Source organism: Oryctolagus cuniculus, chromosome 18 (genome assembly GCF_964237555.1).
Source record: "Oryctolagus cuniculus chromosome 18, mOryCun1.1, whole genome shotgun sequence".
Classification (NCBI taxonomy): domain Eukaryota; kingdom Metazoa; phylum Chordata; class Mammalia; order Lagomorpha; family Leporidae; genus Oryctolagus; species Oryctolagus cuniculus.
The window spans coordinates 19,599,850-19,613,062 of NC_091449.1; the positions used below are offsets into that span (position 1 = coordinate 19,599,850).

General features: G+C 54.9%; 2 protein-coding genes across 13 annotated transcripts; both read right to left on the reverse strand.

Moving 5' to 3' along the window:
* Positions 1-3,644: 3,644 nt before the first annotated feature.
* SYNE4 (spectrin repeat containing nuclear envelope family member 4) lies at positions 3,645-7,469 on the reverse strand. 3 transcript variants are annotated; one of them, XM_017338163.3, is made up of 8 exons: positions 7,206-7,469; positions 6,871-7,015; positions 6,266-6,409; positions 5,881-6,060; positions 5,543-5,791; positions 4,549-4,626; positions 3,960-4,006; positions 3,645-3,867 (listed from the first exon to the last, which is right to left on the reverse strand). In XM_017338163.3, exons 1-8 carry the CDS (start codon positions 7,322-7,324, stop codon positions 3,687-3,689), a joined length of 1,143 nt encoding a protein of 380 aa, XP_017193652.2. In that variant the 5' UTR covers positions 7,325-7,469; the 3' UTR covers positions 3,645-3,686. The 3 variants fall into 3 exon arrangements, with proteins under 3 accessions (XP_017193652.2, XP_008247777.3, XP_008247778.3); XM_008249555.4 differs by having other exon boundaries at positions 5,866-6,060; XM_008249556.4 differs by having other exon boundaries at positions 3,955-4,006; positions 5,866-6,060.
* A 318-nt stretch (positions 7,470-7,787) lies between these two features.
* ALKBH6 (alkB homolog 6) lies at positions 7,788-13,207 on the reverse strand. 10 transcript variants are annotated; one of them, XM_070062482.1, is made up of 8 exons: positions 13,070-13,191; positions 12,382-12,460; positions 12,037-12,105; positions 10,141-10,374; positions 9,998-10,058; positions 9,488-9,639; positions 9,156-9,272; positions 7,788-8,212 (listed from the first exon to the last, which is right to left on the reverse strand). In XM_070062482.1, exons 6-8 carry the CDS (start codon positions 9,614-9,616, stop codon positions 7,949-7,951), a joined length of 510 nt encoding a protein of 169 aa, XP_069918583.1. In that variant the 5' UTR covers positions 9,617-9,639; positions 9,998-10,058; positions 10,141-10,374; positions 12,037-12,105; positions 12,382-12,460; positions 13,070-13,191; the 3' UTR covers positions 7,788-7,948. The 10 variants fall into 10 exon arrangements, with proteins under 10 accessions (XP_069918583.1, XP_069918584.1, XP_069918581.1 ...); XM_070062483.1 differs by having other exon boundaries at positions 13,118-13,173; XM_070062480.1 differs by lacking the exon at positions 10,141-10,374 and adding an exon at positions 12,569-12,613 and having other exon boundaries at positions 13,118-13,158.
* Between the last annotated feature and the right edge of the window lie 6 nt (positions 13,208-13,213).

A 13,213-nucleotide genomic window follows, 5' to 3' on the forward strand; every position in this document is an offset into this window, starting at 1 on the left:
AGACCAGTCTTGGAATATTTGCATGTATATGATGAGATACCCTAGGGAGGGGAACCAAGTCTAGACATGAAATTCATTTATGTTTCAGATACACAGTCTGGGGGTAATTATACGATGTTTTAAATAATTGTGTGCATGGAAGAAGCTTGATTGTGTGGAAATTTCCACCTGTAGCATCACTCACAAGGTTTTGGGTTCGGCAGATTTTCAGATTCCAAATTCTTGGATTAGAGCGCTCAACCTGTATCAGTGTCTCACTGGTCATTAGTTATCTGTGTACCACATTTCCATGAAAGGGAAGCTTGACTCTTCTGGGACTTTATAAAACTCTTACATATAACTTGACAGATTTTGCAACTAATTAAAATTCAATAAAATGCATTTTTTTAGCCTTTGGAAAAAATAACGTGATCTCCCTTGCTGATCTTCACCCTATTGGGAAGCATAGGTTACTGTTAGGTTGCTATCTTGAGTGACAAACTCTGCCATAGCAACAGGCCGAGCGAGTGACCCGCTGCATGAGGTGGCCCAGTGGGGCTGTGGGGAACTGGGAAGCTGTTTACTGGACAAGGAGCCACCAGCTGTGCCCATAACTTCCCATCACTCCTGAGCAGTGTCATCCGGGGTGCAAAGGATGTGAACAAATGATTGTGGGATATTTTTACAGTGCAAAAAGTGTTGTGACTAGATTTTGAAAACACTCAGTCTTTTGGAGCTGAATTGCTTGTGAGTGAAAGGATATGATGTTTAGAGTTGGCTGCAGAATTAATCTAGGGACAGGGAAATGGGTGCATAGGAGAATGAGAGGGGGTGGCCCTGAGTTAACAGAGCTGGTGAGGAGTCTGTGAGGACTGTTCATTCCCCTTTTGTCCCAGTTTAAAATTTAGCAGAATAAAAATTTACAAACCTCCATCCTACAAGGCCTTAGCTGATTGGCCCTGTCACACACACACCCCGCCTACACTACTTACTCTCCAGCCTTACTGGCCTTGCCATGTACCCCAGGCCCTCTGCACTTGTTCCCTCTCTACCTGGAATGCACTTCCTTGAGGTCTGCACTGTCCAGTATTGTAGCTGGGACTACATGTGACTTGAGCATTTGACATTTCGCTGATGTGACTAAGAAATGGAATCTCTTATTTAGAAAGATTGCTCTAATCTGCTGGTTCACTCCCCAAATGCCTACAATGACCAGGGCCAAAGACTGGAACCGAAAACACAATCCAGTTCTGCCATGTGGGTAGCAGGAACCCAATTACTTGAGCCAGCATAGCTACCTCCCTGGATCTGCATTAGCAGAAAGAGTCGAGCTGGAACCAGGACTCAAACCCAGGTTCTCCGATGTAGGATACAGATGTCATAGTTGCTAGGATAAATGCCTGCCTCCTGAAATTTTAATTTTGTAAATGTTAAGTAAATTTAAAAACGAAAGTAGTGTAAAATAAAGTTTTTCTTTTTTTGTTTTGCTATCTTGTTGTTTTGGTAAGACAACATTTCACATTACTTGTTAAAAAGTCAGCATCTGGGGCAGGTGTTTGGTGCAGCAGTTAAGACGCTGCTTGGGACACCCACTTCCTATGTCACAGTGCCTCATTGGCATCCCATCTACCCTGCTTCTGATGACAGCTTCCTGCTAATGTGCCTGGGGAAGCAGCAGATGATGGCCCAAGTACTTGGGTCCCTACCCACCCTGTGGGAGACAAAGATGGAGTCCCTGGTACTGGCTTTGTCCTGGCTCAGGGCTGGCCATTGCAATCATTTGGGGAGTGAACCCTCATATGGAAGATTTCTATCTGTGTCTTTGCCTTTCAAATAAAGTGAAAATAAATTTTTAAATTTAAATCTGGTGAAGTACACACTAATTTCAAAGTTTTAAGAAAAAAGATTGTGGGGCCAACACTGTGTATTCATAGCACCTGAGGCACCAGCATCCCATATGGGCACCAGTTCAAGTCCTGGCTGCTCCTCTTCCAATTCAGCTCTCTGCTATGGCCTGAGAAAGCAGTAGAAGATGGCCTCAGTGCTTGGGCCCCTGCAGTCATGTGAGAGACCCAGAAGAAGCTCCTGGCTCTCGGCTTTTGATCGGCCCAGCTCTGGCTATTGCAGCCATTTGGGGAGTGAGCCAGCAGATGGAAGACCTCTCTCTCTGTCTCTGTCTGTAGCTCTGTCTCTTAAATAAATCTTTCTTTAAAAAAAAAGGATAGTAAAATGTCTGATTATTTTTATATTGACTATTTTTAAGTGATGGTATTTTGGACATATTGGGTAAGATAGAATACAAATTATTAAAATTCATTCCACCTATTTCTGTTTTAATGTGACAACTAGCAAAGTTTAATCTGTGACCTGCATTATATATCTGTTGGACAGCATTGCACTAGGAGTGCACATGGCTGGTTTCTGCATTCCTTTCTGCAGTAAAGGCATAGTTATAACATAGTTATAATTGCCTCTCTTAGCCATTCTGTCACATTATAGCCCTCTCTCTCCGCCCACTTTATACTTCTCCTAGCACGTACCACGGTCTGACCCACCACTTAGAGCTGTCCCTCTGCATCCAGGATAGTTCCCAAAATCCACAGATGTTCATGTCCCTCATATCAAATGGCATGGCATTTGCCTATAACCTACACACATACTTAAATTACTTACAATAACTACAGTGTATTACAATGCTGTGTAAACAGTTATGCTACATTATTTAGGAAGTTTGTTTAGTCCAGATGCAATTTTTAAAAATATGTTTTCTGGCCGGCGCCGTAGCTCAATAGGCTAATCCTCTGCCTGTGGCACCGGCACACCGGGTTCTAGTCCCGGTCAGAGCGCCGGATTCTGTCCCGGTTACCCCTCTTCCAGGCCAGCTCTCTGCTGTGGCCCAGGAGTGCAGTGGAGGATGGCCCAAGTGCTTGGGCCCTGCACCCCATGGGAGACCAGGAGGAAGCACCTGGCTCCTGGCTTTGGATCAGCACGGTGCGCTGGCCCCCCATATCAGAAGTTCGGGGGAGTCTTAGGACGGAGCCCTGGCAATTCAGCCTGGTGTTGTCAAGACTCCAGGAAAGGGGTTTCGCGGTCTTGGGCTAACGATGGCCCAGCTCAAGAGCCCACCTCGTAGAATGTTCAAACAGAGCACCTGTGTGGACACAAGCCAGGGGCTGGGGAGGTCACCCGTATGGCCTGCACCCTGCCATACCTGCCTCTAGCTTGCTGTGGGGAACACCTGTGCTTCTTTGCCTGAGGGAGGGGCCTTCATAGCTGGGACAGGTGGAAGTGCGGAGGTGTCGTCAGCAAGGAGAGATGGACACTGATCCATCAGTGCCACGATTTCTCCATGGAACGACTTCGAGTGTGTGCCACACAGCTGCCAGACATCCCCAGTGGGATGGCACCCCAGGGACCCAGAGCAGCAGCCCCCTTAACTCACCCAGTCCCTCATTCCCCTGCCACTGTTCCAAGTACCACCCACCAAGTACATGACTGAGGCTTGAATCCTCTTGTGTCAGGATCGAGGAGAACCCAACTCAAGATGGGTCAATGCAGTGCAGTGTTCTGTGCTCCAGACACGGGGGTCTGTGGCAGGACTGTCCGACATATCGGGGCTGCGTGCCACACTCCGGGGACTCAAGCACCCAACATCGTCACACTTGCTTGGATGGTGACTGTTTATTACTCGTGTCCGGGCTGTGCACTCAGATTGGCGGGGGACCATTGACATAGTCTAGCACCAGGTAGGGTGTCCTGGCCAGTCGAGCGTGAGAGCAGCAGGGGCCTCCTGACGTGGGCAGGAACAATGTGGCACCCACCAGGAGCAGGAAGAGGATGAGGAGAAGGAGGAAGATCGGAGGCCGCCTGGGTGTAGGAGCCGGCACTCTAGGAAAGGAAACGCAGTGTTAACTACGTGGGTGAGCAGCCACTATGAACCCGGCCTCCCACACCCGGGACCCCTCTTTCAAGCACCTCACCCAGAATCCACTTCCAGCAGACGGGGAGCTGCTTGCCTCTTCTTGTCCTGAGGGCAGACAGCAGCCAGCAGCAGGATGGGTGGAAGTGACACTTACGTGGGCTACCACAGACCCCCGGGTCTCGTCTTATCTTCCCTCCTTTCCTGGCACCCCAGGACCCCCCATGGCCTTGCAATACCTCCAAGTAGAGTGGCTGTCTGTTCGGGCCTATCCCTCATCCCCCTCCCCCAGTTTCTCAGCAGGGGAAGGGGAGCCATGTCTCCCCATTCTCAGACTCCCTTAACGCCCGTGGTTGGGCATGTGACCCAGGCCTGGCCAATCAGAGCGCTCTGGTTGGTTCAGGGCACAGATGTTGACCCAAACCAGGCAGCTGGGAGTCAGCCCCAGGGCTTGGGCTGGTGCCAGTGGGAATTGAACGGGTAGCAGCTGGAGCAGCCATTGTGCGGCAAAGAGCCCAACAGGGGGAGTTGCCCTGGCAGCAAATGAGGTCCTGCATTCAGCAGTGCCTGGACTTTTCCAAAGCGGGTTGGGTTCCTGTCACTTGCCATCGAGATTCCCAAATGCTGCACCTGGCTGAGGACCAGCTCACCTGAGGCTTCTGGAGCAAGGAACGTCTTCGGTGACCTGGCACGTGTTTCTGGTGGCTGAGACCCGACGTGAGCATGTCCTGTGGTGAGGGAGGGGTAGGCGGTTCTTGGAGAAGCAGCCACACAGAGAATTGTGGCTGGAGAAGGACCATGATCGGGGGAGGGGTGTCAGAGAGCTGCGATTCTGGGGGAACAGCGAGATCTCGTGGGAAAGATGGAGAGGAGGCAGAGCCAAAGAAACCGAGAGAGGAGAAACATTCTTCATTCATTCAACAAATATTTAATGAGTGCCTGTTACATGCTAGGAACGAGCGATACCATGGGGATGGCAAGTCAGGCAAACTCCTGGCCTCCATGGCGCTTGTATTCTGGCAGCAGACAGACACAATAAGGAATAAATAAATGGATAAGGTCAGGCTACAAGCAGTGCTGTTAGGACAAAGAGCAAGAAGATAATGACAGCTAATGTTTGCAGGCCAGAGCAGGTCTCCCTAAGTGGGTGACATTTGAGGAGAGACTAGAGGAGTGGGGCCAGGGGGCCAGTGCAGCTGCAGTGCAGTAAGGGGCAGGGTAGGAGGAAATGGGGTTAGAGAGGTCGTCAGAGAAAGACAGGAGAGAGGCAAAGGGTGAGACAGAGGGAGAGACAGGGACAAAGAGAACCACATGGAGGGAGGGACTCCAAGAGACTTGAAAAAGCAGAGTTAGGGAGAGAGAGAGAGAGAAACAGAGAGAGATCTTCCATCTGCTGTTTCACTCCCAAATGGCCACAATGGTTAGGGCTGGACCAGGCCAAAGCCAGGAGATTCTTCCAGGACTCCCACATGGGAGCAGGGGTCTAAGCACTTGGGCCATCTTCTACTGCTTTCCCATGCACAATAGCAAGGAGCTGAATCAGAAGCTGAATGCCAAGACTTGAGCTGGCGCCTCTTGGGATACCAGTGTCCCAGGTGGCTTTACCTGCTTTGCCGCAGTCCCAGCCCTGGGGATTGCTCTTACCTCAAAGCCTTGTCCCCTGCCCTGGGGCCCCCTGTGGCCACACAGCTCGCAGGGAGCCCCTGGAGTCCAAGTTGTCCTTTGCCTCAAGGGCCCCAGGCCCCCAACGTCCCCCGCCGGGTCCCACTCCAACTCTGCAGGAGTGAGGAGGCTACTGGGTGCCCAGGGTCCCCAGACCCCACCAGATCCTGGCCCGTCTGAGTCTCCCTTGGCTTCCAAGTCCTGATCTGGCATGTTGGCCTCCTCGAACACCTGGGTCAGAGAACAGGGGTCACCAGAGTTGGGAGATTGGGGTTGGGGCCAGAGACCACCAGGGTGGGCCATACCAGGCTGTAGCTGACCAGCTGTGTCTGCAGCTGCCAGAGGCGTCGGAAGATGGTATCTCGGTGGGCTCCAAGGGCCCTCAGGATCTGCTCCAGGGATGCCCAGGCCCTGGGTTCACTCCGCTGTGCCAGCCCCTCACCAAATGCCAGCAGTGCATCCACACGCTCGGCTGCTCCTCGCAGGTCTGCTTGTAGGGCCTGGGAACATACACATGGACGCCACCCCCCACATACACCAGGAACACCAGAGACCCAGAACCTGCATTTAGCACCTCCCCCTTTTCCTATCCAGAAACCTGGAGCATGTAATAAACTCGTTTCCCACCCCAGGGGGAGCAGAAAGCAAGCACCCATGCCTGGGGCCCTGCCTACCTCCCCAATATCCTGGCCTCTCACCACCCACCTGCAGCCGGACAGTCATGCTCTGGGCCAGTGTCCAGGGCCCCAGGCCTCGCTCCAGGTCCTGCAGCCGGAGGCCCAGCCCCAACAGGCAAAGATGCAGGCTGTCCTGCTCAGCCTCCAGTACCTCCAAGCCAGAGACGGGGTGCTGGAAAACACAGGGGGGCCAATCAGGCCAACAGCCAATGAAGACATCCTCCTCCTTCCCCTGGCCTCGCCTCTCCTGCAGGCCCCGCCTTCTAGATGCTTCCCTGCAGCAGAGTCCATCTCTGGCTCTGCACCTGGGGCCTGCTTAGCGGTTCCAGGCCTGGAGACACTGAATTCAAGGTCTCAGGTTTCCAAGGCTCCTGGAAAGCTGGTTATGTGGTGCCTGGGGAGGAGGTGGTAGAGCTGGGTACCTCCAGGAGGAGTGGGGTTGCGCCAGGCCCAGTGGTGAAATATTGAACTGCTTCTGTGCTGATTGGGAAAGGATGGCTTCCAGGGTGCACCCCCCCCCCCATTCCCAACACCTTCCAGAACCATTACTTCACCCACAGCAGGGAGACCAGACTCTGAGAGACAGAGAGAAGGTAGGGGCTGGCCCAAGGGGTCTGTGCCACCTCAGCTCACCTCATGGTGTTTGTCTTCAGCTGAGTCCTCATGGGAAGAGGGCATTGACAACCTTGGGGGGCCAGCAGTGGGCTCAGTGCCCCTCTGCCCACCCCGCAAGTGCTCAGGAGCATCCAAGGAGTCCAGCCCCAGTTTCTGCTCTGACCTGGGAAGTGGCAGGCATTGACAGGTCCCCGAGTGAGTTCGGTGCCTCGTTTCCCACACCACCCTCCCTCCATCCCCAGCTCTGCTCCCAGATCTCCAGGTGATCAGAGCCTTAGAACCTCCCACCCTTGCATGGCCCCTGCCACTGCTGCCACCCTCTTGGGGCCAAGTTAAAAACCCCCAGTTCCAACCTGATCATCTCCATTCCTGAAGCAGGGCAGCCGGTGCATCCAGCAATGTCCGGTTTTCCAGGCAGAGGTGTGTGGGCCTCTGAGGGGGGCCTAGGGCCCAGAGGTGGGGACAGTGCCATAGCTAGGGGTCTAGGGACAGAGAGTCCATGAGGCCACCCAGTAAAAGCCTTTTCCCTAGCCAGGGTGTTGTCCAGATCTCCACTGGACACACCCAGGCTTTACCTTGAGGGGCCCCAAAAGCCCAAGGGCAGGCCTGGCTCCACCCCTTCCAAGAGGAACCTGGGCTCAGGTAATTCGATGCTCGGCTCAGGTGACAGCACAGCCACTTAACTCCTTCCTTCCTAAAGGGACCAGTAGCTATACCTTCCCAAACCATGCCACCCCAGCCCGATATAATGCCGGGCTCCAGATATCATTCCCCACACACCCAGCCCCTCAAGAGCCACAGGATCTGTTGCAATTGGTGACCCATCCATCCGACCTCCAGGGCCTGCCCCATCCATTCAAGGTCCCAGATGCAGTGCACCTGGGGAAGCAACTGCCACCACGCCCCCTGCCCCCAGTACAATCTAAAAACTCAAGGAAAGATATGTTTCATTTATTTGGAATGGAATCTTCCGTGGTTCCTCCAACAGAAATAACCCAGGGTGCCAACTCTGCCCCGGAGTTCCAAGGTCACAGGAGTACGGCAGGTCAGAGGGGGCCAGAGGCCACAAATCCCAGCGGGCCCTGGGGCATGGCGGTCACTTGCTGAGCAGGAGGCCGGTGCGCAGCACACGGGGCACGCGGCGGATGGTCAGCGAGACGCGGGTGCCACGGTCCAGGCGGGCTCCGGGCAATGCTGATGGGCAGGCGGCAGCATTGCATGGCAGGGAGGTGGCCTCGAGCACGTCTACACGGGTGGCTTCGATGCCGTGGAGCAGGCGTGTGTAGGCGGTGCCACGGAGCACCAGCAGGCTGCAGGGTTCCAGCAGCAGCGAAGTGATGGGACGGGGCGTGGGCCGGGGCTGCAGGGCAGGTTGATGGTCAGTGGCTATCCAGGGCAGGGCATGGGTGAGAGGTGTCAGGGGAAAGGGTTAGCTAGTCCCCAGGGACAAAGGCTGCGGAACAAGCACGCCTCTCAGAGGGAGGCTTTTTGGTGATTCAGGAGTAAAACTCCAGAGAATGCAGAGGCCAGTCCCTCGGGAGGGGACGGGAACCAGGCTGCTTTGGGGGGCATCAAAAGGTCAGCAGGCATCTCACAGGAGCAGCAACTGGGGTCTCCAAGGGGTGCAGGCTGGGACAGGGGGATCAGCAGTACCCAGAAAACCCAGGGCTGAGGGCGTGGCCAACACCAGGAAGAGGCGGGCACAGTCGTGGACATCAGGGTCAGAGGACAGTGGTGTAGCAGAGTGGGTGTCACAGGATCCAGGAGCACGCAGGGCTAAAGAGGAAGCCCCAGGGACAGCCACGGCAGGGTTTCCGGGGAGTTTCTGTGAGCGTGGGGCTGTCAGAAAGGCATCCCTCGGAGGTCAGAGAAGGTATTGCCAGGATATCTGGGAGTGGGGCCTGAGCAGTCAGTCATGATGTTTCACGGGGCCAAGGAGAATCTGGGGTGTCCTATCCCGCAGACTGCATTGCTGGAGTGACAAGATGTCAGTACTGGGGTGCCCTGTGCAGTGGGCAGAGTCAGGACGACTGGAAGGGTGCTGGGGCACCCATGAGTGAATGACACTGAGGGGTTTCAAGGATATCAGTGTCTGCTGGAGCCTGGTGGGATATATGGGACACTCAGCATGTGTGTAGGGTGTCAGGTAGGGGCACTGGGGTATCTGTAGCTATCACAGAGTTTAGGGTACCCTGCAAGCAGATGCGCTGGGTGTCTGTGATGAGGGGCACGCCCCATGAAAGGACAAGGGAAGATGCTGGGAGGGTGCCCCGAAGCCCCTGGGACAGCCTCGGAGAGCCCACCTGTTCTGTAGGGTCATCGTCCTCCAGGCGCCGCGGCTCATAGAAGTCCAACACGGTGTGGGAGCCCAGGCTGATGGTGCTGACGGTCGGGTAGTATAGCGGTCCATCCTCATGGGGCTGGGGAGTGGGTGCCAGGGCTGGGCAGGGCGGGAGTTCACACCCCCCACACCCTCTGGGCCACCCAAACTGACCCCTGGGAGGTGAATGCGTGGCTGGGGAATCGCTGCTTGATGAGCATGAGGGTGAGTACACACGGTGCCCTGCTCCATGATGGCTCAGGGGCCTGGGGGGAGGTCGTTACTGCGGGGGTCAGGAGGAGGGCGTGTGGTTACCATAATGCCCTCCCCAGGCAGATACTGGTTCACGAGGACATGGTTAGCTGGGAGCCCCCCAAAAAGGCTGAGGTCAGACACTTTGTCCACGTAGCGCTGGAGCCATGGGGGCAGACGCTCAGGGACCATCCCCCGGGGATGGGGGAGCCCACCTAGGGAGTGCAATGCGGTCCTAAGGGAATCCAACCAAAGAGGCCTGGCACCTGGAGCCCTCACTGAGGGTATCCAGTGGTTGGAAGCACCCTGACCCCTCCAAGGATCCCTGCCCCTTTGGAGATCACCAGTGGACCCTTCTAAGAACAATGGACACTCTGAGATACTCCCAACTCATCAGGAAATCCTTAACCTCTTGGGACCCCTACTGAGCCCTCAGAACCTCACCCCCGGCCCTTGGGACCCCATGAACCATCACAGACAGCTCCCACCCCAATACCTTGAGATGATCCAGCCTGAACCCCCTGCCCTAGCCTACAATCCAGAGTCACCCATTTCCCAGCCAAGGACACTCACCCCAGTTCTGTAGCTTCCTCCCAGAGAGCTGGGTCCACTTTGGCTTGGGGGCATTGAAAACCTAGGAGGTGGGAGAAGGGGTCACTCCATTCCTGGACCATCCTTCCATGATTCTCCCACCCAGGCCAACACAGAGTCTTTACCTGGGGTGGAAATGGGTCTTCTCAGTGCCTGTGGGATCATTCACAGGACTTTACTTCCCTTCTTTCCTGGGGAGGCCTTTGGCCAGAAAGCCCACGTGTCTACAGGGATCAAGGAACTGCAGTCTGACTCCCCAGAGCTTGTGGCTGGGTCCTTCCGGCCCAGCAAAGTCTGCGCTCTGATTTCCCAATTCCTGGGCTACAGTATGAGGTCTGGAAGCTCCTTGTTCCTTTTGCCTGGGGGAGGAGGTGTGGTAACTGGGCCATCTCGGCACAGCAAAGAAAGGACTTTGAAAATCTTCCACTGCCAAGATCCCAATGGGGCCAGAACAGCTATCTCAGTCCAAGAAGTCCTTACTCTAGCTGATAATCTCCTCACCCCTCATGGTTACACAGTTGGACTGGGCTATTTCAGCCCAAGCTTCCTAAAATATGTCAACTTTCCCCCAAGAACACAGAGACTTGAATGGGCTATCTTATCTCTCAGCACATCAGTATGTGTTCCGGGGCCAGCAGCAGGGTACAGCAGGTTGGGCTGCCACCTGAGATGCTGGCATCCCACCTGAGTGCTGGTTCCAGTCCAGGCTGTTCCACTTCCAATCCAGCTCCCTGCTAATGTGCCTGCGGAAGCAGAAGATGGCCCACGTGCTGGGGCTCCTGCATCCACAGGGGAGAGCCAGAAAAAGCTTCTGACTCCTGACTTCAGCCTGGCCCCGCCCTGGTCATTACAGCAACGTGGGGAGTGAACCAGCAGGATGGGACGGAAGATCTCTCTCTCTCTCTCTCTCTCTCTCTCTCTCTCTCTCTCTGTTCTCTTCCTCTTTCTGTGTACGTCTGACTTTGAAATACATAAATAAATCTTTAAAAAAAAGGAAAAGAGGCCGGCGCCGCCATAGCTCAAGGCTAATCCTCCCTCCGCCTGCGGTGCCGGTACACCAGGTTCTAGTCCCGGTCGGGGCGCCGGATTCTGTCCCGGTTGCCCCTCTTCCTGTCCAGCTCTCTGCTGTGGCCAGGGAGTGCAGTGGAGGATGGCCCAAGTGCTTGGGCCCTGCACCCACATGGGAGACCAGGAGAAGCACCTGGCTCCTGGCTTCGGATCAGCGCGGTGCGCTGGCCGCAGCATGCCAGCCGCAGCGGCCATTGGGGGGTGAACCAACGGCAAAGGAAGACCTTTCTCTCTGTCTCTCTCTCTCACTGTCCACACTCTGCCTGTCAAAAAAAAAAAAAAAAAAAAAAGGAAAAGAACAGAGTACCACCAGGCTAGCTCAGCATAGGTGGCCTGTGTCTGGTAACACTGTTCCTAAGACTTTGGGTCAATGCTGACGTTTCTTAGCACATGGAGGAGGAGTTACTCTAACGCTTCGACTCCTTGGCTATCTCAGCACAGAAATCTGACCACTAAATTCTTCATTCCTCAATCTCAGGAATGTGACCTGGGCTATCTCAACCTATCTGTACAGCTTCCTTTACTCAAAGACAGCAGGACTGAGCTATCTCAGCACGGGGAGAATGAACGCTGAAACTTCCCTTCCTTCTGAGACTATGGGGTTGCACTGTGCTATTTCGACACAAGGAATCTAATCTCAACAGCATCCTCAGTGTGGAGGATGGGCTAGGATATCTCACAACAGAGAGTTTCAACAAACACAGCGCACAAGACAACCACCACCTCCCTTCCAAGAACCAGCTTGGCTTCCCCTAAACCTCTAGAAAGAGCTATTTTGGATAGGTCGTAGCAAATCTTGAGAAAGAAACAGGAAGGATGGGAGTACAGGCGCTGTGTGTCACTCTCCTTCCTGCCAGTCTTCCCTGGAACCCTGGGGGTTCTCATGCTGGGGCTGTGGGTTGCGTAGAGGTATGGGAAGAAGGGGCAAACAGACCAAAGGGTTTTGGGGTCACCTGTCGAAGCAAGTACTCCTCCTCTTCCTTGGAGATGAAGTCAGGCACATAGTAGATTATAGGTGGTGCCTAGGATGGAGAGATAGCCCTGAAGGTGTGGCCCTTCAACCTACCCATCATCACTGAGCAACCTCTCCCTCAGGAGAGAGGCTCAGGACGTCCTCAGACAGGCCAGGATCTGAAGTCAAAGGACCAATGTCCATTCCAGGGTGAGGGTGGGGATGGGAGTGGATTGTAAGGTTAAGAATGGATTGGGGGGGGGGGGGCAATCCCAGACCTGGAATCCAGGAATCAGCCTCCCTATCCCACCCCACCTCCACCCTCTGCATCCCCAGGCCTGACAACCTGCTCCACCCTGAATGGTTCTAGGGCCGGGACCCTGGCGTCCTGCTCCTCCATCGACTCCAAGTCCTTGCACCCAGTCCTGTGGGGGAGGGGAGGGCACACTGAAGGCACTATGCCTCCCGCCCTTAGGCCATGATCCAGCCTTCTGCCCATCATGGACCACAGCCCTCTTATGCAATTCACTTGCCTCTAAAACTTGAGTCCTCAGCATCCCAGAAGCCACACAATCGCTCTACACAATGAACACTCATTTGCTCATTTGCACATTTGCTCTCTCAACCCTCTCAGAGAATATCCTCGGATCCCACACAGGGAGCCTCCTGGGGCTGCGTCCCAGACCCCTCCAAGCACCCTGAGAGCCCCCTTCAATCCTGCGATCCTGAGCTCGGCTCTGTCAACTCTCAAAGCCCCCGTCGACCCCTCCTCCAGCCTCAAGTCCTTTCAGATCCACCATTCTGAGCACCCTGGAGCCCCCGATCGGAGCCTCCTCAGACATGCCCACTCCCAGCCGCCTCAGATCCTTCCCCCAACGCTACATTCGCTCGGATTTCCCCTCCCGAGCGCCCCTTCACCCCAGCACCCTTGGACATCAAGCCCCGAGCCTGGCTCCTCTCAACCTTCCCCTCCTGAACCCACAGTCTCCCGCCTCTGAGACTTTTAGGACTCCTCACTCTCGGCCTCCACGGACCCCCACTCTGGATAGCCATCTCTGCCTCTGCCCGTTCCCAAGACTGACCGTCCACCAGTGTCCCCTCCAATTTCCAAATTCAACACTCCCAACCCCTGCCCAGCCACTTCCGACCCACAATACTGACGCCAAGCCTCCTCAGAC

Excerpts from the sequence above, each read along its gene's own strand:
- SYNE4 (XM_008249555.4), bottom strand. The coding sequence starts at position 7,324 with ATGGCACTGTCCCCACCTCTGGGCCCTAGGCCCCCCTCAGAGGCCCAC. Across the intron at positions 6,410-6,870 it reads CTGAAGACAAACACCATGAG|CACCCCGTCTCTGGCTTGGA; the intron begins GTGAGCTGAGGT and ends TGTGTTTTCCAG. Across the intron at positions 4,007-4,548 it reads CCTTGCTCCAGAAGCCTCAG|GACAAGAAGAGGCAAGCAGC; the intron begins GTGAGCTGGTCC and ends GTCTGCCCTCAG.
- ALKBH6 (XM_008249553.4), bottom strand. The coding sequence starts at position 12,435 with ATGGAGGAGCAGGACGCCAGGGTCCCGGCCCTAGAACCATTCAGGGTG. Across the intron at positions 9,273-9,487 it reads TGCCTGGGGAGGGCATTATG|CCCCATGAGGATGGACCGCT; the intron begins GTAACCACACGC and ends CCCACTCCCCAG. Across the intron at positions 8,213-9,155 it reads ACGATGACCCTACAGAACAG|CCCCGGCCCACGCCCCGTCC; the intron begins GTGGGCTCTCCG and ends CCTGCCCTGCAG.